At 43.8% G+C, this 23,902-nt stretch overlaps 1 protein-coding gene across 2 annotated transcripts in view; it reads right to left on the bottom strand.

Moving 5' to 3' along the window:
* The window catches only part of OPRK1 (opioid receptor kappa 1), a 39,797-nt gene extending 16,406 nt beyond the window's left edge, over positions 1-23,391 (bottom strand). Inside the window, exons 1-2 of one of the 2 annotated variants that reach the window (XM_049853511.1) lie at positions 23,330-23,391; positions 22,324-22,622 (exon numbers count right to left, since the gene is read on the bottom strand). In XM_049853511.1, coding sequence (XP_049709468.1) covers positions 22,324-22,580 — 257 coding nt within the window. In that variant the 5' untranslated portion in view covers positions 22,581-22,622; positions 23,330-23,391. The other variant, XM_049853510.1, reaches the window with a different exon arrangement.
* Between the last annotated feature and the right edge of the window lie 511 nt (positions 23,392-23,902).

The raw sequence follows: 23,902 nt of genomic DNA, 5'->3' as shown, positions 1-23,902 counted from the left end.
GACTACCTACAGACTGGGAAAAAGTTTTTAGCTGTGACATCTCTGATCAGCGCCTGATCTCTAAAATCTACATAATACTGCAACACTCATCCGCAAAAAGACAAATAACCCAGTTAAAAAATGGGCAAAAGATATCAATAGACACTTCACTAAAGAAGACATTCAGGTAGCTAACAGATATATGAGGAAATGTTCACGATCATTAGCCATTAGAGAAATGCAGATCAAAACTACAATGAGATTTCACCTCACTCCAACAAGGCTGGCATTTATCCAAAAAACACAAAATAATAAATGTTGGAGAGGCTGTGGAGAGATTGGAACACTTCTACACTGCTGGTGGGAATGTCAAATGGTACAACCACTTTGGAAATCGATTTGGTGCTTCCATAAAAAGTTAGAAATAGAACTACCATACGATCCAGCAATCCCACTCCTTGGAATATATCCTAGAGAAATAAGAGCCTTTACACGAACAGATATACGCACACCCATGTTTATTGCAGCACTGTTTACAATAGCAAAAACATGGAAGCAACCAAGGTGGCCATCAAGGGATGAATGGGAAACTTGTCTTTCTAGTAATCCGCTAAAAAAATTACAGTCAGATCCCTATCAGAAATGCCTCTGCATTATAATAGCCTCCTTGTTCCCTGTAGGGATGAAAGCCCAAAACTGTGGATCACGTATGTTTGGCTGGAGCTGGTTCTGTGTTTTTAGTCCAATTAGGGAGGGATTTTTGGTCCCTGGGTTTTTTGTAGCTGCTTCTCTCAGGCCTGGAGAATGGGTTAGGAATAGACCAAAAAAAAAAAAAAAAAGAAGGAAAGAAAAACCACAGGGCACTTCACTCTCTGGCTCAGGAAATTCCACTGTTAATGAAGCCGCCTGGGAAGGGGATGGGAGGGTTCAGATAAATAGGAGAGAGTAGCACCCAGGAATATAGACAAAAGTTACTTATCTTGCTTGGGATGACTGTTTTATCTGAGATTCCTGAGGGGCACATCGACTGTGTGCGCTGGCTGGGTAGAGATTGCCCCCGACGGTCAGGCCCATGTCCCGTGCTTGCGCTGTCTCAGAGGCCGTGGTCAGTTCCTCTGCTCCCAGTCCAAAGCCCAGCACCAAGGTTCCCCAGCTGAGACGCCACACTCCAGGCTCCAAAACCAGTCGCTGCCTCCCGGTGACTTCTCCTCTTGTCAGCCGTGTCACTGCGCTGCCTGCGTGCACTGGTTGGGCTTCCCCCGAGGTCAGTTCTGGGGGCTAGGGCTGTGTCCCGTGTTTGCGCTGTCTCAGGATGCCGTGCTCAGCTCCCCTGCGCCCAGTCCAAAGCCCAGTGCCAAGGTTTCCTGACTGGGATGCTGGCTTCAGGCTCCGAAAACAGTCGCTGGTTCCTCGTGGTTGTTCATTCTCAGTCTCTGTCACTCAGGTCAACTCTTTAGATCTGTGTTTGATGGTCAGGGTTCGTAGATGGTCATGTATGTGATCGATTCACTTGTTTTTCCGAGTCTTTGTTGCAAGAGGGATCCGAAGTAGCTTCTACCTAGTCAGCCATCTTGGCCCCGCCCAACCTCAACGGATGAATGGATAAATAAATTATGGTATATTCACGCAATGGAATACTACGCATCGATAAAGAACAGTGAGGAATCTGTGAAACATTTCATAACATGGAGGAACCTGGAAGGCATTATGCTGAGTGAAATTAGTCAGTTGCAAAAGGACAAATATTGTATAAGACCACTATTACAAGAACTTGAGAAATAGTTTAAACTGAGAAGAAAACATTCTTTTGTGGTTAGGAGAGGGGGGAGGGTGAGAAGGTGGGAGAGGGGTATTCACTAATTAGATAGTAGTTAAGAACTACTTTAGGTGAAGGGAAAGACAGCACACAGTACGGGGGAGGTCAGCACAATTGGACTAAAGCAAAAGCAAAGAAGTTTCCTGAATAAACTGAATGCTTCGAAGGCCAGCGTAGCAGGGGGAGGGGTCTGGGGACCATGGTTTCAGGGGACATCTAAGTCAATTGGTATAATAAAATCTATTAAGGAAACATTCCGCATCCCACTTTGAAGAGTGGCGTCTGGGGTCTTAGACGCTAGCAAGCAGCCATCTAAGATGCATTAATTGGTGTCAACCCACCTGGATCAAAGGAGAATGAAGAACACCAAGGACACAAGGTGATTACGAGCCCAAGAGACAGAAAGGGTACATGAACCAGCGACTACATCATCCTGAGACCAGAAGAACTAGATGGTGCCTGGCTACAACCAATGACTGCCCTGACAGGGAACACAACAGAGAAGTCCTGAGGGAGCAGGAGAGCAGTGGGATGCAGACCCCAAATTCTCATAAGAACAGACTCAATGGTCTAACTGAGACTGGAAGGACCCCGGTGGTCATGGCCCCCCAGAAGTTCTGTTGCTCCAGGACAGGAATCATTCCTGAAGCCAACTCTTCAGACATGGATTGGACTGGACAATGGGTTGGAGAGGGATGCTGGTAAAGAGTGAGCTTCTTGGATCAGGTGGCACTTGAGACTATGTTGGCATCTCCTGCCTGGATGGGATATGAGAGGGTGAAGGGCGTTAGAAGCTGGCGAAAAGGACATGAAAAGAGGTAGTGGAGGGAGAGAGCAGGCTGTCTTATTAGGGTGAGGGTAATTGGGAGTGTGTAGCAAGGTGTATATGGGTTTTTGTGTGAGAGACTGACTTGATCTGTAAACTTGCACTGAAAGCACAATAAAAATTATTTCAAAAAATTACAATCACAAAATGGAGGACAACTACACAATACTGGGAATCACGGCCTAGCCAAGTTAATACACACATTTTTGGGGGGACATAATTCAATCCATGACACACACTATACCATTAGTTTTCCAGGAGGCTCTGGAGATAAGGTATGTTGGGAAAATCGTATGTTTATTCCTTTCTACACACCTCAGATTTGCATATATTATCACAATTAATGCAACTATCCCGCAGGCACCTTCCAGGAGTCGGGCTTCTTCAGTGTTATGCCCTTGACTTTTATTACAGGTCATTTATAAGAGCTGTCTTCTGGCAAACCCTGATGGTGGAGTAAGTGCTATGGCTGGTAACCAATAGGTTGGTAGTTCGAATCCAAAACGATTGTGAGAATGGTGAAGGACCAAGCGGTGTTTACTTCTGTTGTACATAGGGTCACTATGAGTTGGAACCAACTCCATAGTACCTAACAACAACAACAATAGCTGCTCCTTGAAAACCCTATGAATAGTTCCATCTTGCCCTATATGGTCACTATGAGTCAGAACTGACTTGATGGTAATGGTTTTTTTTTTTTCTTTTCTGGCAAACCACTTTTGCTTTGGACATAAAACTGGTGTCAGTAGCTACCAGTCGCTCCTTGGAAACCCTATGGGGCAATTCTATTCTGTCCTATAGGGTCTCTTTGAGTCGGAATCAACTCGACAGCAAGGAGTTTTTTGGGTGTCTATGTCATTCAATGTATAAACTTCCATATGAGAAATTTCTTTTGAAATTTAGTGACAGGACATTCAGGGCTCCCCTTGAAGGCAGTGTGCTCTAGTGTAGACACAGAGTTCTGAGTCTGAGCTCCTGGGCTGCCCTACATTATCAGTACACTTTTCTGAGTTTCAGTTCATGATAAATGGAACAAGAAAACCTGCCCCAGAGTAAAGGAGTTAAGGTTGTAAACGACCCTACTCAAAGTATCTGACACACTGGGTCACACTTCATGCTTAGCATCCTTCCCCTCTCCAGCCCTCCCTTCCTCTCTTCTCTCTTTTTTAGGAAATGGATTTGTCCGTGTTTGGATGGGAAGGCCATGTAAAGACTGATACTGTACTGGAGTCTCTCTCTGTTGCCTTCCATTTTGAAGCTCTGTCAAATAAACAGTGCTTTAATGTGGAGAATGAAGGAATTTATTTAAAAATATGTTTTGCATTTGCACTTTCTCCTCAAACATTACTAAATGCCTGCAAGTGTTAGAAAGGGAATCTCTAGGTGGTACAAAGAGCTAACACGGTTGACCGCTAACCGAAACCTTGGAGGTTTGAGTCCACCCAGAGGTACCTCAGAAGAAAGGTGTGGCAATCTAATTCCAAAAAATCAGTCACTGGAAGTCCTAAGGAGAACGGTTCTACTCTGACACACATGGGGTTGCCATGAGTTGAAATCAACTCAACAGCAAACTGGTAAGCTGGTGGTTAGAGTTAGAAAATGATTAAATATGCATGGCCAAGCACCCAGAACCGCGGCTGTATAAAGACATAGAAAACTAAGCAAATCTACTTATTGGGGAACAGCCAACCGTATTAATGAGAAAGACAAATAATATCTGTTTAAATATCATCTTCCTAAAAATAAAGCCCTGGCTGTCAGTGGTTATACACTCAGCTGTTAACCAAAAGATGGCAGTTCAAACCCACCAGCCACTCTGTAGGAGAAAGATGTGACAGTCTACTTCTGTAAGGATTTACAACCTTGGCAACCCTATGGGGGCAGTTCTCCTCTGTCCTGTATGGTCGCTATGAGTTGGAATTCAACTCAACAGCAATGGGTTTGGTTTTGGTTTTCTTAAAAATAAGATTTTATGTTTGAAAAATGCAACTTACAAATCGACGTGCCACTCTTTCAACTTCCTTCCATAAAAGCCCCGATTCTAACAAAGATTCTGGAGGGCAATATCTTAGACTACTACTCTTGTATTTTGTGACTCTCCTTTTTCACGAAGTTAGGTCCTTGCCTTATAAAGTTACACACACCTGGGATCTACTTATTTTCTTTCCAGCTAATAGGTAGCTTTTGGAGAAGCCACTAACCACCCTGAACTTCAGTTTCCCCCACTACAAAATGGGAAACATAATGCTTATCTCATAGACTTACTGAGATAATTAGTGGAATGCACCTGGCCCAGGGTACATACTCTATTTCCTTTTCCCCAGCTCCTCTTCCCTCTCTCAAATGGGTGAAAGTTGCCAGCTACCACATGCAAGGGAGTAGAATGTCGTTTCTAGTTAATGTTCTCAGTCAGATTTACCACTACTCAGCTTGTGTTGGAACTGACTCAAGTGCACAAAACAACAGCTTCAACATAAAAGATAAGACTAAAAACGAAGTCTGGGGCCACAAATGCTAGAAGAACATGGATGGTATGACACAAATGATAATAAAATGAAATAAGCATCTTTATGGAATCATAAAATGTAAAGTGATAGCTTGCTCTCGGCTCACAAAATATTTATAACAAACAGAAGCATGAAATAGATGCTCTAACAATAGTAATAAAAGTCCCTGCTCCCAGACTGGTTTTGCCAAGACTTCTCATGTGGGAGCTGCCACCATCACCACCCAGAAGGTCAGGGACTGTCTTAGTCATCTAATGTTGCTATAACAGAAATAACACAAGTAGATGGCTTCAATGAAGAGAAATTTATTCTCTCACAGTCTAGGAGGCTAGAAGTCCGAATTCAGGGTGCCAGCTCCAAGGGAAGGCTTTTTCTCTCTATGGGCTGTGGGGGAAAGGTCTGTGTCATCAATCTTCCCTGGTCAAGGAGCTTCTCAGTCCTGAGACCCTGGATCCAAAGGATGCACTCTGCTCCTGGTGCTGCTTTCTTGGTGGTATGATGTCCACCTGGTTCTCTGCTAGCTTCTCTCTTTTATATCTCAAAAGAGATTGGTTTAAGCACAACCTAATCTTGTAAATTGAATTCTGCCCCACTAACATAACTGCTGCTAATCCCACTTCATTAACATCATAGAGACAGGATTTACAACACATAGGAAAATCACACCAGACAAAATGGTAGGCAATCACGCACAACACTGGGAATCATGGCCTAGCCAAGTTGGCAGATATTTTTGGAGGGCACAATTCAACCCGTGACAGGAACCTAGGAACCACTGGCACTCTCCTACTGCCAGGACCAGTGACTTCTGCCAATATTCCAGTGTTGGGGCATTGCTACCATATTTTGAGATGGTTCATATTAATGATGATAACCATAATAACCATTTATTCCAAAAACTTCCTAGGTCAGTGCTGTACATTCCACCTGCTTCATCTCACTTAATGCTCACAGCAGCTCTAGGGGTTGGCATCATTATGCCTATTTTATAGATGCAACACTGAAGAATCACAGGAGTCTGTACATTTTTCAAAGGAATGTAGTTACAGAAAGCATAGCAGGAATCAAGCCCAGGTCTGACTGGTTCCAATTTCTGCATTCTTACACCTCCCAGCACTTGATAACTTATCCAGCCAGTATCTTGACTTCCATATATTTCATTTGATTCTTACAACAATGGCCTGAGTTTACCCAGGAGATGTATGGGGTTTTCAAATACAGATTGAGAAAGTGAGGCTCAGGGAGGTCAATAGTCAGCCTAAAATGTCCCAGAGTCAGAGGGCAGCAAAACCAGAGCCAGAAACCTCTGTGGGAGGATCTGGAAGGGGATGACTGGGCAATTTCCCCTCTTCCAGCGTTCTGGGGGACACTCTTTTATGAATCTACAACACTGGAAGGGAAGAAACAAAAAGATATTTAAAATAATGAATAAACTGTGAATGCCACCAATACTTCCTGGCAGTCCTTTATGTACTATGCTGGACTGGATTCTGTAGAACACACCATTATACAAAAGACCCTCACCCTCAAAGACACTGAGCATCTGGGTATTACTTGTACGTAAACAACATAAAACATTAGTCCTTTCACTTGTTGCATGTCCACGGGTGAAGAAACAAGTCATTTTTCTTACTATAACAGGATGTGAGACTATTTTCTATTTTATTCACATGGCATTAGAAAAATTCGCAAGTGTTTCAAGTAAAATGGCAGCCACCTGGGTGAGAATCTCTCGCTAGGGTAGAAAAGCTGTGAGTTGTTGCACTTTTTAGCATACACACCACAGGAGCATATGGCACTAAAAGAGCAAAGACTATGGGGTGTCCTCACCAAACCTGGCTTGTCTACAAACCTGGAAACTACAATAGGATGTGCACAGGGGGGTGGGTTCAGCATGCCTGGAAGAGGAGGGCAACCACAGAAACCAGGGTGCACACAGGGAGCGCCATCACCAGGCGACACGCCTACTACTATGGGGGATGAAGGCCTTGCTTGGCAAAGCTGTGTTCTCTGACTCAGAGGATGGGGGCTTGCTACCCCCACCACACCTCAACCAAAGACCCTCCTAGCTGAGTGCTTTAACAAGAAGGAAGCTCTTCACAGAGAATTAAGGGATGGCCCTCTAAGTTGGCAGCTGGAAGAGTCTGCACAATGCAGACGGGAACAAAGTTATGTCAGTAGCCATGTTGCTAGGCAGGGTGTCTGTGAAGGCTGGCTGGAGGGACAGCAGCCTGGCATAATGGCTCTTTCTCCATGTGTTGTTCTTCCCTTCTGCCTGCTGTGGCCAAACAAGATGATGCAGGGAGAAAAGATAATGCTCGGATCATTAGCTTCCTTTGCTATTGAGGTGCATGGTCTGTGTGTTTTCCTCTTTTTATTTAAATGATGCTTCTTTAATCAGGATTTGTTTTTTTCAGTTCCATGACAGTAGCATAATCAACTCATAATCTTGATGACTAAGCATCATGCAGGTAGTCCCCAACTTATGATGTATTCAAGTTACAACAAACCACACTTATGACCGTCAGTTTCTTCGTTTTGTCTTTCGTTTGTACATCCTATTGTTAGTACATCTTCCTGGGAGGAAGTTACAGGAAAATGCATGCAAGGATTTGGAAAAAATTGCTGAGTTATGTGAACACACTCCAAGCATTTGATCAGGATAATATGATGGAAGAGCTTGGTGGAATAATTGCCCATAAGGCAAGAAAATTGAATTTAGAACTTGATATCACTGATGGGGAAACCCTGGTGGCATAGTGGTTAAGTGCTACAGCCGCTGACCAAAGGGTCGGCAGTTCGAATCTGCCAGGCTCTCCTTGGAAACTCTATGGGGCAGTTCTACTCTGTCCTACAGGGTCGCTATGAATTGGAATCGACCTGATGGCACTGCGTTTGATTTTTGGTTTGGATCACTGATGGGGAACAGCTCATAGATCATGAAACACAGGAATTGACAGATCAGGACTTAATGGATTTTGAAGAGGAAAGAAATGATGAAGAAAGAAATAATGAGGAAAAAGGAGATTAGTTGTCAAAACAATTTTACAGTTAAAGGATCAGCTGGAGTTTTTTCTAAATTAAATCAAGGGCTTAGGTTGCATGAAAACATGGACCCAAACGCTGATCGCTTTGCTAAAGTCAACAGGCAGATTTGGGAAGCAGTGAGATGTTACCGTGAAATATATGAAGAAAAAAAAGGAAAAGGTCCATTCAGGCAACTCTCACTAATTTTCTGACTAGAAACACCATCCCCAATTTCAGGGATAATCCAGATGATCCAGAACCTTCCTATAAGAGGAGTTATTACAACTGACAAAATGCCTTTGTCCAACTCTTCTTCATCGTTGAAGTAAATTTTTAGGATTTGTTTATTTTTTTATATATGTCCTAAAATATAACTGTAAGATTATATGCAATGTTTCCCACCCCCAAAGACAATAAAAATGGATTTATAAAGATGCTGATAATAAAAGCCCATGGTGATCAAAACAAAACAAACAAACAAAAAGAATGAGTTATTTGACTTACATCAGAATTGACTTACGATGAAGTCACCGGAAGGGAACCCCATTGTAAGCCGAGGACTGCCTGTATATGTATTTTCAAATACAAGCACTAATTTCTAGTTTTATATATTTGTTGTTTTTAACCTTTCCCTGCAATTGTGCCCCATGTTGACACCGGTACACTTTCTTCTCTGTCCAGTTAGGTGTAGCTACCTGTCCTGTCTTCATTCCTTCAGTGTTTCAACAGTGTGCTAAGTGCCCGCTCCATACACCAATGCACTAGGCATGAAGGATGCCTCAGGATCTTTTCAATTAAAGTAGTCAAAATTATTAATGTAAACTACAGCAATGCACAGGAGGAAAAGATCGGTGTGTAGTGGAGACATGTGGACATATTTTGGAGAAGAGGGAGCCTGAACAGGACCTGAAACTTAGAGACAGATTTAGATAGATTAAGGGACTTGATGGCTAACATCTTATTCAGGGATTGGTGAGGAAAATCAATTTCTTGGTCTTGGGATCCTGTGAGAGAGTAATGAGAGACTGGTTTGAATGGGAAAAGTGGTGTCAGGTCACCGAGTGCCTTGAACACAAAGAGAAAAAATCATTTTAACCATATATTGAGGACTCGTGTGATAGACACTATTCTAGGAACTTTATATCATCAGACAAAGTAGTCATGATGATTAAATAAGACAATGCACAAAATTACTCAGCACAGGTCTTGGTGCTTGATAGCTGCTCATTGAATGCCACCACCATTGTTGGCATTGCTGTGCTGCTGCTGTTATCATTACCGTTATTATTTTCATTACTTACTTACCACAGTCCTTGCAATCCACATCACCGCCCTGTTCCCCACTCTTTCCAGAGAGAAAGTTGTCTTAGGGATGTTTCTCAGAGTCCACAGGAAATAAGTAAAGGAACCAGGGCTGTCTTTTTCCAGAATTTTTTGAGGAGTTGGGCATTTTATCAGAGGAATAATGTGATTAAGTGAATTCTGCCACTTCCATCTGCTAACGACTGAAAACCATTCCGAACAGTGTGGTCAGGCATGCATAACAAGGTGGAGGACACTTTACACACTGACACTGGGCAGGTACAGAGGGAATAATGTTACAGAACAAGAGCCTGTGCCATCAGTGTACAACCTGCTGTCATACACACTGTGAACCTCTCCACAGACAGAGAGATCTTGTTAGACCCTTTTATCAGATCAGGAAACTGACATAGGAGAGATTCATTGACTTGTCTGAAGCCAGGAACTACTGAGGCAGGTTTTCTCACCCTTCTAACTTGGAACTGAATCCACTTCTGGAGATAACCTTTCACCCAAATACTAAACAGGCCTAAAATAAGCAATAACACACGTGAAGAAAGTGTTCCTTAGAACAATCATCTATATGAAATCGAAAAGGTAACATCTGCCCAAAAGCAAAGATGAGAAGGCAGGAAGGGGCAGGAAAACCAGGCAAATGGAAACAGGAACTCGGGGTGGTAATGGGGAGAACACTGACACCTTGCAGGGATTGCAACCAAGGTTACAAACAATTTGTATATAAATTATTGAATAGGAAACTAATTTGCTTTGTAAACCTTCACCTAAGGCACAATAAAATGTTCAAAAAAAAAAAAAACTACTAGGAAAAAAAATCTGAGTCTTCTGAGTAGCTGTCAAGCTAGAGCTCCAACATAATGGAAAGAAAAAAAAAAAATCTAGTGGCCATTCTCCCCAGTGGACTCCTTTTATTTAGCAGATGCCTGAGGCCAATGGGAGACACCTGAACAAGAACTGTTTGCTCTCTAGAACAATGAGTGTGACCAAAATGCCAGCAGGCCACGGGAGCAGACAGCTGCTACCTTACCACCCTGGTGAGAGTTGGAAGGACCTCAAATACCAAATTCAGAGGAGGGGAGATTGCAGTGCCACAGGACAACAGGGCCCTTTTTACAAGCGATGGAAAACAAGGCATTGTTTTCTGTATTGCCAACACGCATGACTTACTCATTTTCTTGGGCACATGTTCCAGAGACGTAGCATTCCCGAATTTATGTTCAAGTTTATCAGAAATCATGATGACTTGTGCTGAAGTGAATTATTAGAACTTATTTGAAAATATAATGAGTTTTCTTCATTAAACTCCCCCAAATAGCTTCAGTTCATGTTGATGAAATTCATTTCCTACATATCCTTTTGGAATATTTACTATTGAAATTGAGCTATGGCTGCTAACCAAAAGTTTGGCAGTTTGAATCCACCAGACACTCCTTGGAAACCCCATGGGGCAGTTCTACTCTATCCTAGAGGGTCGTTATGAGTCAGAATCGACTATGTGGCAATGGTTTTGTTGTTGTTTGTTTCATTACAAGGGCAGTAATTTATTAACTTAAAAAAAGAAAGTAGATTCAGTTACGTCTTCTCAAGCTGACCTTGATGTTCCCTTAGCCTGCGTTATTCTGAAGGAGTCAGATTCACATTGGCTGCGTGCCCTCTTGGTACCCCAGAATTGCTCCCACACACACAAAGGGAATGCTGGGCGCATACCCATGTTCCACGCTGGAGGGATGCCTTGTCAGGATGGCAGACCACAGACGCATCCTGCACCGTACAGTCCGAACATGTAGCGGGAAAGAGATAACAAGAGGAGGAATGATGAAGTCATGGTTTCCCTGGAATAGACAGCACCACAGGAACCACACATCTCTTCCTCTCTGTTTTGGATTGAATTGTATCCTCCAAAAAGATAAACTGAAGTCCTAACTGCTGTACCTACGAATGTGACCTTGTTTCTTGAAATAGGATGTTATTAGTTAGGTTAAGTCAGAATTGACTCGACAGCAACAGGTTTGTTCATTTTGGCTTAGTTAGGTTAAGGAAGTGGTACTAGAGCTGGGTGGGTCCTAATTCTAATCCCTTCTGAGTGGTATCTTATAAAAGAGGACAGACATGGGAACAGGGACACACACAGGGTGAAGACTCCATGTGAAGATACATCTACAAGCAGCAAAGGAACACCAAGGATTGCCGACAGTCACTAGAAGCTAGAGGAGACAAGGAAAAGCCTTCTCCTAGAGTGATCAGAGAGAGCACAGTCCTGCTGATGCCCTGAATTTGGGCTTCCAGCCTCCAGAACAGTGAGACATAAGCTTCTGTTCTTTAAAGTCACCCAGTCTGTGGTATTTTGCTATGGAAGCCCCAGAAAACTAAGACACCCTCTGCCGACATAATGTGGACCCTCTCTGTAGATATAATGATGTACCCTCCCAATCTCAGATGAATGTCCCTGTGGCATTCAGGACCACACAGGGTGTGTGTATGTAGTGCCCAACAGCACTCAGGAGAAAACTGACAATCTCAGATGACCAGTACTTTTGTTCCATAGTACAGTTACCTGGGCATTAAGAAATATGTGGATATGAAATGATTTTTGAAGTTTTATACAGGAAATGATCTAGCTGGAGTACAGTCCCCAACTGTGGGAGAGCAGAGAGGCCCAGGCTGTTACCCTCCTGCTCTGTCCTCCACCCAGTGGCATGATCCCACACAGTCTAGGAAGCACCCCAGAAGGCAGAGAAAGCTGGGTGAGGATTGGAGCTAGGCAGGCTGGCCCAGACACTGACGGGTCATTTAACAATGTTGTGCCCTTGGACAGTCACTGGAACTTCTGTAGTTTAATTTCCTTGTCTGAAACCAAGCCATAACAATCTTTATCTTGTAGGTTTGTTGGGACATTAGGGTTTCTTGAAAAGTTAAATGATTTAATATTCAACAGGGGCTCAGAAAATCATTTTTATTGTTATAGCTGACCTCTAACTCATCATAACTCTAGTCATCCTTAATCTGAAGTCTTGCACTGCCCAGCATCCCTTTGGGATCTCATAGTTCATTCCATTTTTTGGTGTTTTTCCTTTCTGACATTTAAATTCTGACTTGCTTGGCCAGTGGTGAGGGTAAATATTAAAAAATAATTTTTAAAACCTTTAATATTATCTCTATGCCTAAAATTTATTTTTCTCACATAATGTGTACAGTCATCCTTGTCTCAGACATAAATCACCCCTACTCCCTGCAAAAATTACTGATTTTTTGTAGAAAAATAAACAGATGCTGTTCTAAAACCACAATTTATTGATACAATTCTAATCCTGTCTTGACATTGGCGGTTCAGTGGTATAACTCTAGCCTTCCATATGGGAAACCCAAGTTCAATTCCTGGCCAACGTACCTCATGCACAACCACCACCCATCTGTCAGTACAGACTTGCGTGTTGCTATGATGCTATGATGCTGAATAGGTTTCGGAGGAACTTCCAGACTACAGTGGACTTCAGTTAAACCCCGAGACAGGCCCCAAGAAGAACTGTAACATCCACGCAGTCAAGAAATGATCTTGAAGCATACACTTCCACCTGGAGGCTGTTCAAGAGCCTATACCTGACCATCAAGTTGTTTCTCTTTTTCTTTCTTTTTCATTTCTTGCAGCTGTTGGGCCTCTGCATGGAACACTGAAACAGTTCCACGAGGCTCTGGACTTCAGCTGTAATCACATATCCCACGAGGAAGAAAGTAATTTCATTTAGCTAATCCCCATAAGCACTTGCAATGAAACCAATTCTCTTTTTTAAGAGCTTATGAAATATATAAAAATTATTTTAGGAAATAAAAAATTGGCTCTTTTTAAAAAATAAATTCTGGGGTTATTTTTTTAATGTTTCCCTTAAAGGAAACATTTAACATTGATTCCATGAGAAGATTCGAGATACATCAGAATATATTATTTTAATTGAAGTCCATGGTAATACTGATGTTAGATAGAGGACAGCAACTGGTCCATTATGGAGGTCCCACGCTGTACTGCTGACTTTTGTAATGCCTGTCTGTGTGTAGCTTGGTGGTATTGTCTGAGTTAGACTGTGTTGACACTCTTGAGTGTCAGCGAGTGCAGGAGGGCATTCCAAGGGGGGCAATAAGAAACCTGGGGTATACAAGAAGCAGGCAGCATAGCAGACATTGTGATTGGGTCTCTCAGTCCTTCCCAAGCTTCCCTCATTCAGTGACAGATGCAGTTTTGTGGGACTGACACCAGTTCAACCATGAGGCCAAGATTGGCTCAGGGAGGGCCTGAGTGAGGCAATGTATGCCGGGTAACTCAAGATGGATCCCTTCGTGGTACAAATTGTTAATGTGCTTGGCTGCTAACCAAAAGATTGGAGGTTAGAGGCCACCCAGAGGCAAATAAGGTTAGCAGAAGACATACAGTCCTCTTTACTGAGGTACTCCAGAGTTAATCAAACATAATGAGAAAAGAAAAAGGTAAAACTTAAAAAACTAAGGGCCACATAATTTTCTGATTCCTAATAAAGTCTTTCTTCTCTATCCTTACAATTAATTTACAAAAATATACCTTCATAAGAGTAAATTTTTTTTTTTAAACAGAAAGAACACACACACAGTTACGTGGAAATGGAAGGTTGAGATTTTTAATAACTCTTAAGGGGAACAGAAAGAGGACGGAGAGATTCTCTGGAAACCTGACGTGCCTGTGAGGTGATCCCACAGAGCCATCCAGGAGACGGAGAGGGACAGGTACCTGGGCCAGAGATCCAGATTTGAGATTTCTCAGAATTTACCTGATCATTGTAGCCATGAGAATGGATGAAATCTTTTAAAGAAAGTGTCAAGGTTATAGTGCTGTGTCAACGTGTTGAGGCTATATTCGTAGCTATTTAATCTAACACTCATCTGAGAGCTCCTGTACATGTGACTAAATCAGTTGACTTTAAGCAAAGGAGGTTAATCCAGATCATCTGGGTAGATCTGATTCAATGAGTTGAAATGTTTAAAGAGCAGAACTGAGGTTTCACTGAAGGAAAAGAAATTCCATATGTGGACAACAGCTTCAGCCCATGCCCAAGAGTACCAGCCTGCCTTTCCTGATGCCCTGCCCTACAGATTTAGGACTTGTACAGCTAGTGCCAACAACTGCATAAGCCACTTTCTTAGGATAAATCTCTTAATATGTAACCCAAACCCGTTGCTGTTGAGTTGATTCCAACTCATAGCAACCCTACAGGACAGAGCAGAACTGCCCCATAGGGTTTCCAAAGAGCGGCTGGTGAATTCGAACTGTCGACCTTTTGGTTAGCAATTGAGCTCTTAACCACTGCACACCAACTAGGTCTCTTTCTGTAGTTGAACCCTGACTGATAGATGGTATGCAAAGTGAGAACAGATGACAGCTGAGAAAATTCTAGAGAATATGATCATAAAGAGACATATGAGGAAGAGGGATTTGTAAAGAAGACTAAAGAGAAACCCAGAGTGATATGGGGGGATGCTGAGGAGAAGGCGCTGTCATGGAAATTGAACGACTTAAGATCAAAGAAAACAAAAATCCTCACGACTGGACCAATAAGCAACATCATGATAAATGGAGAAAAGATCAAAGTTGTCAAGGATTTCATTTTACTTGGATCCACAATCAACATCCACGGAAGCAGCAGTTAAGAAATCAAGAGATGCACTGCATTGGGCAAAACAGGCTGCGAAAGACCTCTTTACAGTGTTGAAAAGCAAAAATGTCACCTTGAAGACTAAGGTGCACTTGACCCAAGCCATGGTATTTCCAATCACATTATATGCATGTGAAAGCTGGACAGTGAATAAGGAAGACCTAAGAAGAACTGACGCTTTTGAATTGTGGTGTTGGTGAAGAATACTGAATATACCATGGACTGCCAAAAGAACTAAAAAATCTGTCTTGAAAGAAGTACAACCAGCATGCTCCTTAGAAGCAAGGATGGCGAGACTACATGTCATATACTTTGGACTTGGTATCAGGAGGGATCAGTCCCTGGAGAAGGACATCATGCTTAGTAAAGTAGAGGGTCATTGAAAAAGAGGAAGACCCTCAACGAGATGGATTGATACAGTGGTTGCAACAATGGGCTTAAGCATAATGATTGTGAGCATAGCACGGGACCAGGTAGTGTTTCGCTCTGTAGTACGTAGGGTCGCTATGAGTCAGAACTGATTCGATGACACCTAACAACAACAAGATCAGTCAACATGCAAAATCCTTCACAGAAGTAGCAGAAGGCCTAAAACGCACACCAGAAGCATTACTGCCACGAGACAGTAAAAGCAGCAGCAGAGCAGAAAGTCCTGGTACAACAGGCTGAGGAATGAGGATAAGCTAGGAATGAAGGACATCGACTCTTCGTTCAAGAAGCTTAACTTTGGAGGAAAGAACGTGTGTTGTTTTTAGCACCACAGAGTCTGTTCTGACCCATGGCAACCTGATGCACAACATAACGAAACATTGCCTGGTTCTGCACCATCTTCATGATCCTTGGTATTCTTGAATCCATTGTTGAGGTAACCGTGTATTTTGAGTGCCTTCCAACCTAGGGGGCTTGCCTTCCAGCACTATCTCAAAAAATACTCTGTTGTGATCCATAGGGTTTTCACTGGCTAATTTTCTGAAGTAGATCACCAGGTCTTTCTTCCTAGTCTTAGTCTGGAAGCTTTGCTAAAATCCGTCCACTATGGGTGAGCCTAATGGTATTTGAAACACTGGTGGCACAGCCTCCAGCATCATAGCAACACACAATCCACCACAGTACTTCAAACTGATAGACGGGTGATAGGAAAGAATGTTAGCTAAAGATAAATCAGAAAAATGGAGGGTTTTGTGGATATTGTGTTGCTGTTATCTGTATGATGGAAAATTCTTGAATATGTTCATATGCTAAAGGGACAGAGTCACATAGAGAAGAAAGAGATTGCAGATACAGTGAAGAGAGTAGACAATGAATACAACAAAGACCCCAGGAAAGTAGCCAGGGATGGGATTAGAAACAGGACAGAAGGAAGAGACTCTTCCACTGAGATGCAACAGGAGGGAAGGATAGCTGCCAGCATGCCTCTGCAGGAGAGGTGGAGGCCCCAGCATCTCAGTGAACTAGCAGGAAGAGCATCCACTGACCATGAAGGAACATGGTCAGGTGGACGGCTGGGAAATCATACGAATTTGAACTTGTGTTTATGGAAAATAGGAGAAAGATCTGGCTCTTTCTAGGAAATAGCTGAGGGACACAGAAAAACTCCTGGGCAGAATTAGGGTCAGATATTCTTGAGGTTGATAAAATTGTCTATGATGGTAGAAAAAACTGACTTTATTCCGCTACATTCAGCAAGCTGTGTGTGAGAACAAAGCAAGGACATTACTGACTAGATCCAGGGTGGGAGTTTTGGTGGGAGATAGTGGCAGAAGGTCAAGAAGGTAGGGGAATTGAGGGTACTGTCCAGAAAGGTGCTGATGTGATGGCTCACAGAGTCTAGGTAAGATAGAAGAGACTGTCTGGGAGAAAATGGGGGACAACCACGGAAGAAGTCTCCAAAAGTTTGAAAAATTAGAATAGTGGAAAATGGAATGGCATAGTGTTTAAAAGCGCAGGTTCTGGGGGTCAGGCTGCTGGGATCATTCCAGCCCACAAGTTAGCTAAATGGGGCCTTAGCCAGTTTATTCAATCTTTCTTAACCTCAGTTTCCTCATCTGTTAAATGGGTATGGTAATAATATAGCTATAGTTGTGAAGATTCAATAAAGTAATTCATGTGCAGCAGTTAGCTTTCCCTGCCTGGCACATAGTAAGCGCTCGTTAAAGTCTCAATTACTTTGCTGAGGGAGTGAAGGGTTCTGCATGTGTGGGAGGTCCTGGTGAGAGTGAGATAATGGATTTGTAAGATGTCAGAGGAGGGGGTGAAGTCCAGGGTGTAGGCTTGAGTGTGGGTGGTCAGTGTGCAGTGGAGAGGCCTCCACATTAGGAAGTAAAAAAAAAAAAAACTATGGGATTAGCATCCTAGACACATCCATGTACACACCAAAGGAGATGTCAGTATCCCAGGAGTTGGATCCAGGGCTAAGCTAGGAATTCCCACTCAGGAACCACAAGGACCAAAGATAGGGGAGGTTGGAGCATTTAACATGTTAAAGTCATTACAGGTTAGCGTGTCCTAATATGGGGAGTCCCTGGGTGGTGCAAATGGTTAAGCGCTCGACTACTAGCCAAAAGGTTGGAGGTTCGAAACTCCCTAGATGTGTCTCAGAAGACAGCCTGGTGATTTGCTTCCAAAAGGTCACAGCCTTGAAAATCCTATGCTGGCATTGTCATTAGGTGCCATTGAGTCAATTCTGACTCACAGCGACAGAAGGAAACACTACCCAGTCCTGCACCGTCCTCACAATTGTTGCCATGCTTGAGCCCATTGTTGAGCGCACTTTGTCAGTTCATCTCATTGAGGGTCTTCCTCTTGTTCACTGACGCTCTATTTTACCAAGCATGATGTCCTTCTCCAGGGACTGATCCCTCCTGATACCAAGTCCAAAGTACGTAAGATATTGTCTCGCCATCCTTGCTTCTAAGGAGCATTCTCGTTGTACTTCTTCCAAGACAGGTCTGTTCGTTCTTTTGGCAATCTAAGGTACATCCAATATTCTTTGCCAGTACCATAGCTCAAATGCATCAATTCTTCTTTGGTCTTATTCTTTGTCTAGCTTTTGCATGCATCTGAGGCAATTGAAAACACCATGGATTGGGTCAGGCACACCTTAGTCCTCAAGGTGACATCTTTACTTTTTAACACTTTAAAGAGATCTCTTGCAGCCGCTTTGGCCAAAGCAATGAGTCTTTCGATTTCTTAACTGCTGCTTCCATGGATGTTGATTGTGGATCTGAGTAAAATGAAATACTTGACAACTTCAACCTTTTCTCCATTTATCATGATGTTGCTTACTGGTCCAGTTGCGAGGATTTTTGTTTTCTTTATGTTGACATGTAACCCATACTGAAGGCTATGGTCTTTGACCTTCATCAGTAAGTACTTCAAGTCCTCTTCACTTTCAGCAAGCAAAGTTATGTCACCTGCATAATGCAGGTCATTAATGAGTCTTCCTCCAATCCTGATGCCCCATTTTTCGTCATATAGTCCAGCTTCTCAGATTATTTGCTCAGCATACAGATTGAATAAGTATGGTGAAAGGATACAACGCTGATACACACCTTTCCTGACTTTAAACCACACAGTAGCCCCTTGTTCTGTTCAAACGACTGCCTCTTGATCCATGCACAGATTCCTCATGAGCACAATTAAACATTCCGGAATTCCCATTCGCCACAATGTTATCCATAATTGTTATGATCCACACAGTCAAATGCCTTAGTATAGTAAATAAAACTTACGTAAACATCCTTCTGGTATTCTCTGCTTTCAGCCAGGATCCACCTGACATCAGCAATGACATCCCTGGTTCCACATCCTCTTCTGAATCCCGCTTGAATTTCTGGCAGTTCCCTATCGAGATACTGCTGCAGCTGCTTTTGAATGGTCTTCAGCAAAATTTTGCTTGCATGTGATGTTAGCAATATTGTTCGATAATTTCCACATTCTGGTTGGATCACCTTTCTCGGGAATAAGCGTAAATATGGATCTCTTCCAGTCGGTTGGCCAGGTAGCTGTCTTCCTGGTTTCTTGGTATTGACCGGTGAAAACCTTATGGTGCAGCTCTACTCTGCGCACACGCGGTTGCCGTGAGTAGGAATCGACTCGACAGCAACTAACGACAGCAACAGTAAAGAATTATGGCAGTTGGTGCACTTGAAATGATGAGAACCCGAGAAAACCTCAGTATCTTCAGGAGACTGTGGGCAGCATTCCAGGTGCCAAAGTGGGAAAAGTTATTTACAAGGCAGGCCTAAAAACAGTCAGAGCTTTCCCCGCAGACCTAACCTTCTTCCCAGGTTGGAGCTGGCCATCCTAGACCTTCATCTGCTCAGCCAGCTGAGCCTCTAAATTCTCTCTCTAAAATAACCTATAAGACTGAGCTAAGCTAAGACCCCATTCCATGTATAATACTTTAAAATAGTGCCCTTCTCAAAAGTGGTTCTCCAACTTTTCAAGCAATGTCGACCAGCATCAATGTCGGTTATAAAATCTGCACTTGAATCCCACGCTTCCTGTTCTGCTCTGACGGCCACGCCAGGGGCCTCTCGATGCCACCTTCTCTCAAATCTTCAGACCTTTCTTCTGAGCTAAATAAATCCAAGTCAATTAATTGTCCTTCTGAAAGTTTGTTTTTCAATTATCTGACTATCAGTTTGAACAAATTTGAAATATTCCTTAACCATGTTAGCTTTAGATTTAAACTAACATTTCAGTAGGTTGGCATTCCAGAATAGCAGTAAAACTCTTCACTTTCATTTATAATCAAACAATCTCCCAGTATATGAGAGTGGGGTGGGAGGCTGAAGGACATTCTCATGACTACTATTTTATCAATTTCTTTGATATTTTTAACTGAATTTATGCCCATCTAGCAAATTTTAGCCCTGAATATCTTTGGGGGACATATATACGTACGTACATATATACATACATACGTACATATATATGTCTGCCAGGCGCTCCTTGGAAACTCTCCGGGGCAGTTCTACTTTGCCCTGTAGGGTCACTATGAGTTGGAATCGACTTGATGGCACTGGGCTTGGTTTTCTGGGTCACTATGAGTCAGAATTGACTCGATGGCAGTGGTTTTGTGGGGTATATATATCCATAGGGTTTTCATTAGCTGATTTTTTGGATGTAGACCATCAGACCTTTCTTCTTACTCTGTTTTAGTCTGAAAGCTTTGCTGAAATCTGCTCAGCATAATAGCATCATGCAAGCTTCCACTGACAGACATGAGGTGGGTGCACTGGCCAGGAATCGAACCTGGGTCTCCTACATGGAAAGCAAGAATTCTGCCACCGAACCACCATAAGAAGTCATAATTAATTCACAAGACCTTTCTCTTCTTCTAATGACCCCAGTGAGTTATCTTTTCACATATTTTAGGATTCTTCAGTATTCTAATCCTGGCTGCAGGTCATATAAAAAGCTGTAGAGCAACCGAGAAGCTCTTCTCAAACTTAAGATTTCAGGAATTATATCAAGTAACAATAAGATATAACTTTTACTTAAGCACCTAAATATAATGAGTGGAAACAGAGGTTTTTTTTTTTTTTAGCATCCTCTTTTTGTGGACTGATATTTTTATTTAAGAAGACCCCTACACCGAAGGTGTCATAGTAAGTATAAACATAATTTAAATTACAGATGTATTTTCTTCTGGTTTTCTATAATCTTCTCTCTAATGGAGATAATCCCTGAGGTTAATAATGACCTGGATAAACAATTTGTCTTTAATATGTCCCCTTTCTGTAGCCTTTACTTATCACGGATAGGATTCCTGTGACATGCAATAAGCAATTATGGAAACCAAGGATACCATGCTACGAACACTCGTTGTAAGTAAAAATGAGCTTTAAAATATGTGTGTCAAGTTTTAAATTATGGTTTTAAACTTCATAACATAGATGGGACAAAAAAGATCTGATATTCTCAACCAAAAAAAAAAAAAGTAAAGGGCTATTTTTATTACGATATTTCCCAAGAGTAAGATTCATGCTACTGTAGATGTTGTCCTTAAAGTTCAAAATAAATAAATGGCCTGTTTTAAAACTAAAGTCAGGACAAGAAAAGAAATTAGATCTTCATCCTTTCAGAGTCCCTACACAGGGTGAATTGCATGCTTCCTTTATTTACCAGAGACTTCTCAAAGGTGCACTCTCACAGAGTAAAATACGTGATCTCAAAGGCCATGTTGGTATTTTTTTTTTTTTTTGGAAAGAAGCCAAAATCAGAATGCATAACCAGACTCTGTAATTAAATTCCAGAGCCAGAAAATTAGCATACTTTTGTATATATCTAGACATATTTATTACAGGATGTTGAGTTTAGTAAAATTCCACAAAAGGACAATAAAATAATGGAAAACGAGAAATCAAAGCCCATTTTTGAAAACCTCTACAGCTCATACTTCAGAGGAAAACACTGGATGGCTTAGTTACAAAATTCACTGATATCCGCAACCATAAGGCATTGCAGTACTAAAAAGCAAAAAAAAAAACTTAAACCCATTGACGTCCAGTGGATTCCAACTCATAGCGACAGCAGAGGAAAGAATAGACCTGCCTCACAGGGTTTCCAGAGCTGCAATCTTTATAAAAGCCGACTGCCACATCTTTCTCCCTCCAAGCGGCTGCTGGGTTGGAACCGACGCTCAGGGCTTTTACCCACTGCGCCACCAGGGCTCCTTTTCAGTACTAAAAAAATTCATATATGGATATCAACAACACCAAATAGGATATCGGCTTTTGCTTCATAAACCATACCACCTATCTGATGAGTAACGGAAATTTTTAAATTATTATCAGTAAAATCAGCGAGCCAGCGATTTATCTTAATATTTGCAAAAGGCAAAACAAAGTACTCCAAAGTGACACAGGCAATCAGGCAAAAGGCCACGCAAATGGACCAGCTTCTCTTCCAAGAGATCATAAAACCGATCTTGTTGCCCCACACTCTGGCACGTCCCTGCCCGTTCAGTTTTCCACAGGGGTCTGCGAACAGAGGGTCCCTCCTCGGTCCTTCAGATTGCTCAGTTTCGCCCTGTGTGAACCTCGAAGCCTCCCAGCAAAAAGCTCTCCAAGGTAATGCTTCCCCTCCTCTAGTAATCTCCTGGACCCTGCAGGAATAAAGTCCCTACCCCCGCCTCGCTGCCCCCCCCCCGGACCCCGAGCTCACCGAATGATCACGAACATGACCAGGGAGTTGCCCACCAAGCCCACCACGAACACCACGGAGTAGACGGCCGTGATGATGATGGGGATGACCGGAGAGATGTGCGCGGGCTCCAGATGCGCGTCCTCGGGGCCAGCGCTGCCGTTGCCGTCTGTCTCGGCCCAGCCGGGGAACCAGCCGCTGCTGTTGGGGAGCAGACAGGCGCTCGGAGCGCAAGTGGGGACTGGGTCCCCGCGGAAGATCTGCACCGGGGGCTCCATGGTCGGCGGCCGCGCTTGGAGGGCCAGCGAGGAGGGTGGCACCTACCGGCGGAGGAAAGCGAGAAGACTGGCTGGACCCGGAGACGCAAACTTTCTCCCAGCCGGGGCCAGCTCGCGGAAGGCGCTGGGAGCCGAGGGCCTTCGGTTGCGACCCAGGCCGCTCATCCTCGGGAATGGGAGCGAGAGGAGAGACCTCTCGCTGCCATCCGTCAGGCAAACGCTCAGCTGAGCGCTGGCCTGGCTCTCCCGAGATGTCCCACCCCGCCTAGGCAAGGTCCCCAGGTGGCACGCTTTCCCAGACTACGGGTCCGAGCTCTACGGGGCAAGAGGTCCCCCAAGGATAGGGCCCCTGAGGGACGGAGCCGTCGCGCCCAAGAACTGCACCTTGAAAGCCTCAGGCTCACCTCTGGCTCCTAGAGACCTGCGGGTCCCGCGGGCGCCCAGTCGGGTCCTGAGCCCCGCCCTCCAGTCCACCCAGGGTGCGCTCAGTCTTCGCGGCCGCCGAGCACCCGCAGCCCCCGCCGGCTCTAGGACCCCGGCCGGCCCTGTGTTCCACCAATGGCGCCCGTTCCGCCGAGCGCCGTCCCCACAGCCCTGCGCGCCTCACAAGAAGGCGGCAGCTAGCCCCTGGGGTCCGTGGCGCGGGAAGGGGCCAGGGGCTAGGGGCCTGGCAGGGGCTTCGCGGACCCGCCCCCGAAGTCCGCGAGCCCCGCCCAGCCCCGCGCCCCCAGCGCTCCCGGCAGGCTCACCCCAGTCTGGCAGGCTCGCCCCGCGCCGGTGTCTCCAATACCAGTGAGGACAGGAGCTCTCGGCTTGTTCTGCAGCTCTCTTAACGAACCTCCGAACCGCTTCGACTTAATAATAACGGAGGGCGTGTCTGTTCAGTACGACCGTGCATCTGGATCATTCGTGATGCATCTAGAACTCAGTGTAGGCATAGTTCCTGAGGTACAGCTCCTTTCCAGAGAGGAGAAAAATCGGAGTTCTATTTATTCGAAGGACTCATCCCAGCAAAGTAGGCAAAATGATCCAGTTAGAATAAGACCAGCTCTGAAAATATTAATGATTTAAGACACGTAGAATATTTCCGTGCATTCTATTCCTTTCAGTCCCCCTGCCTCATTGGCCCAGCAGACTGCATAGAGACTGCCCCTCCTAGGCCATGTGCTGGTCTTACCAGTGAAAGAGGTTCCTCACCCAGGCCTTAGAGCTGCTCCCAGGAGTTCAGGAGGCCTCTTTGTCTTAAATTAATTCCCTGAGGCCACCATTTTCTCCTTGCTGCTCCTTCACACAGGGCCTCCTCTATCAACCCTCCCAAGATC

The sequence above is a fragment of the Elephas maximus genome, chromosome 15 (genome assembly GCF_024166365.1).
Source record: "Elephas maximus indicus isolate mEleMax1 chromosome 15, mEleMax1 primary haplotype, whole genome shotgun sequence".
In the NCBI taxonomy this organism is placed as follows: Eukaryota; Metazoa; Chordata; class Mammalia; order Proboscidea; family Elephantidae; genus Elephas; species Elephas maximus.
This window is presented reverse-complemented; position numbering and strand designations above follow the sequence as displayed.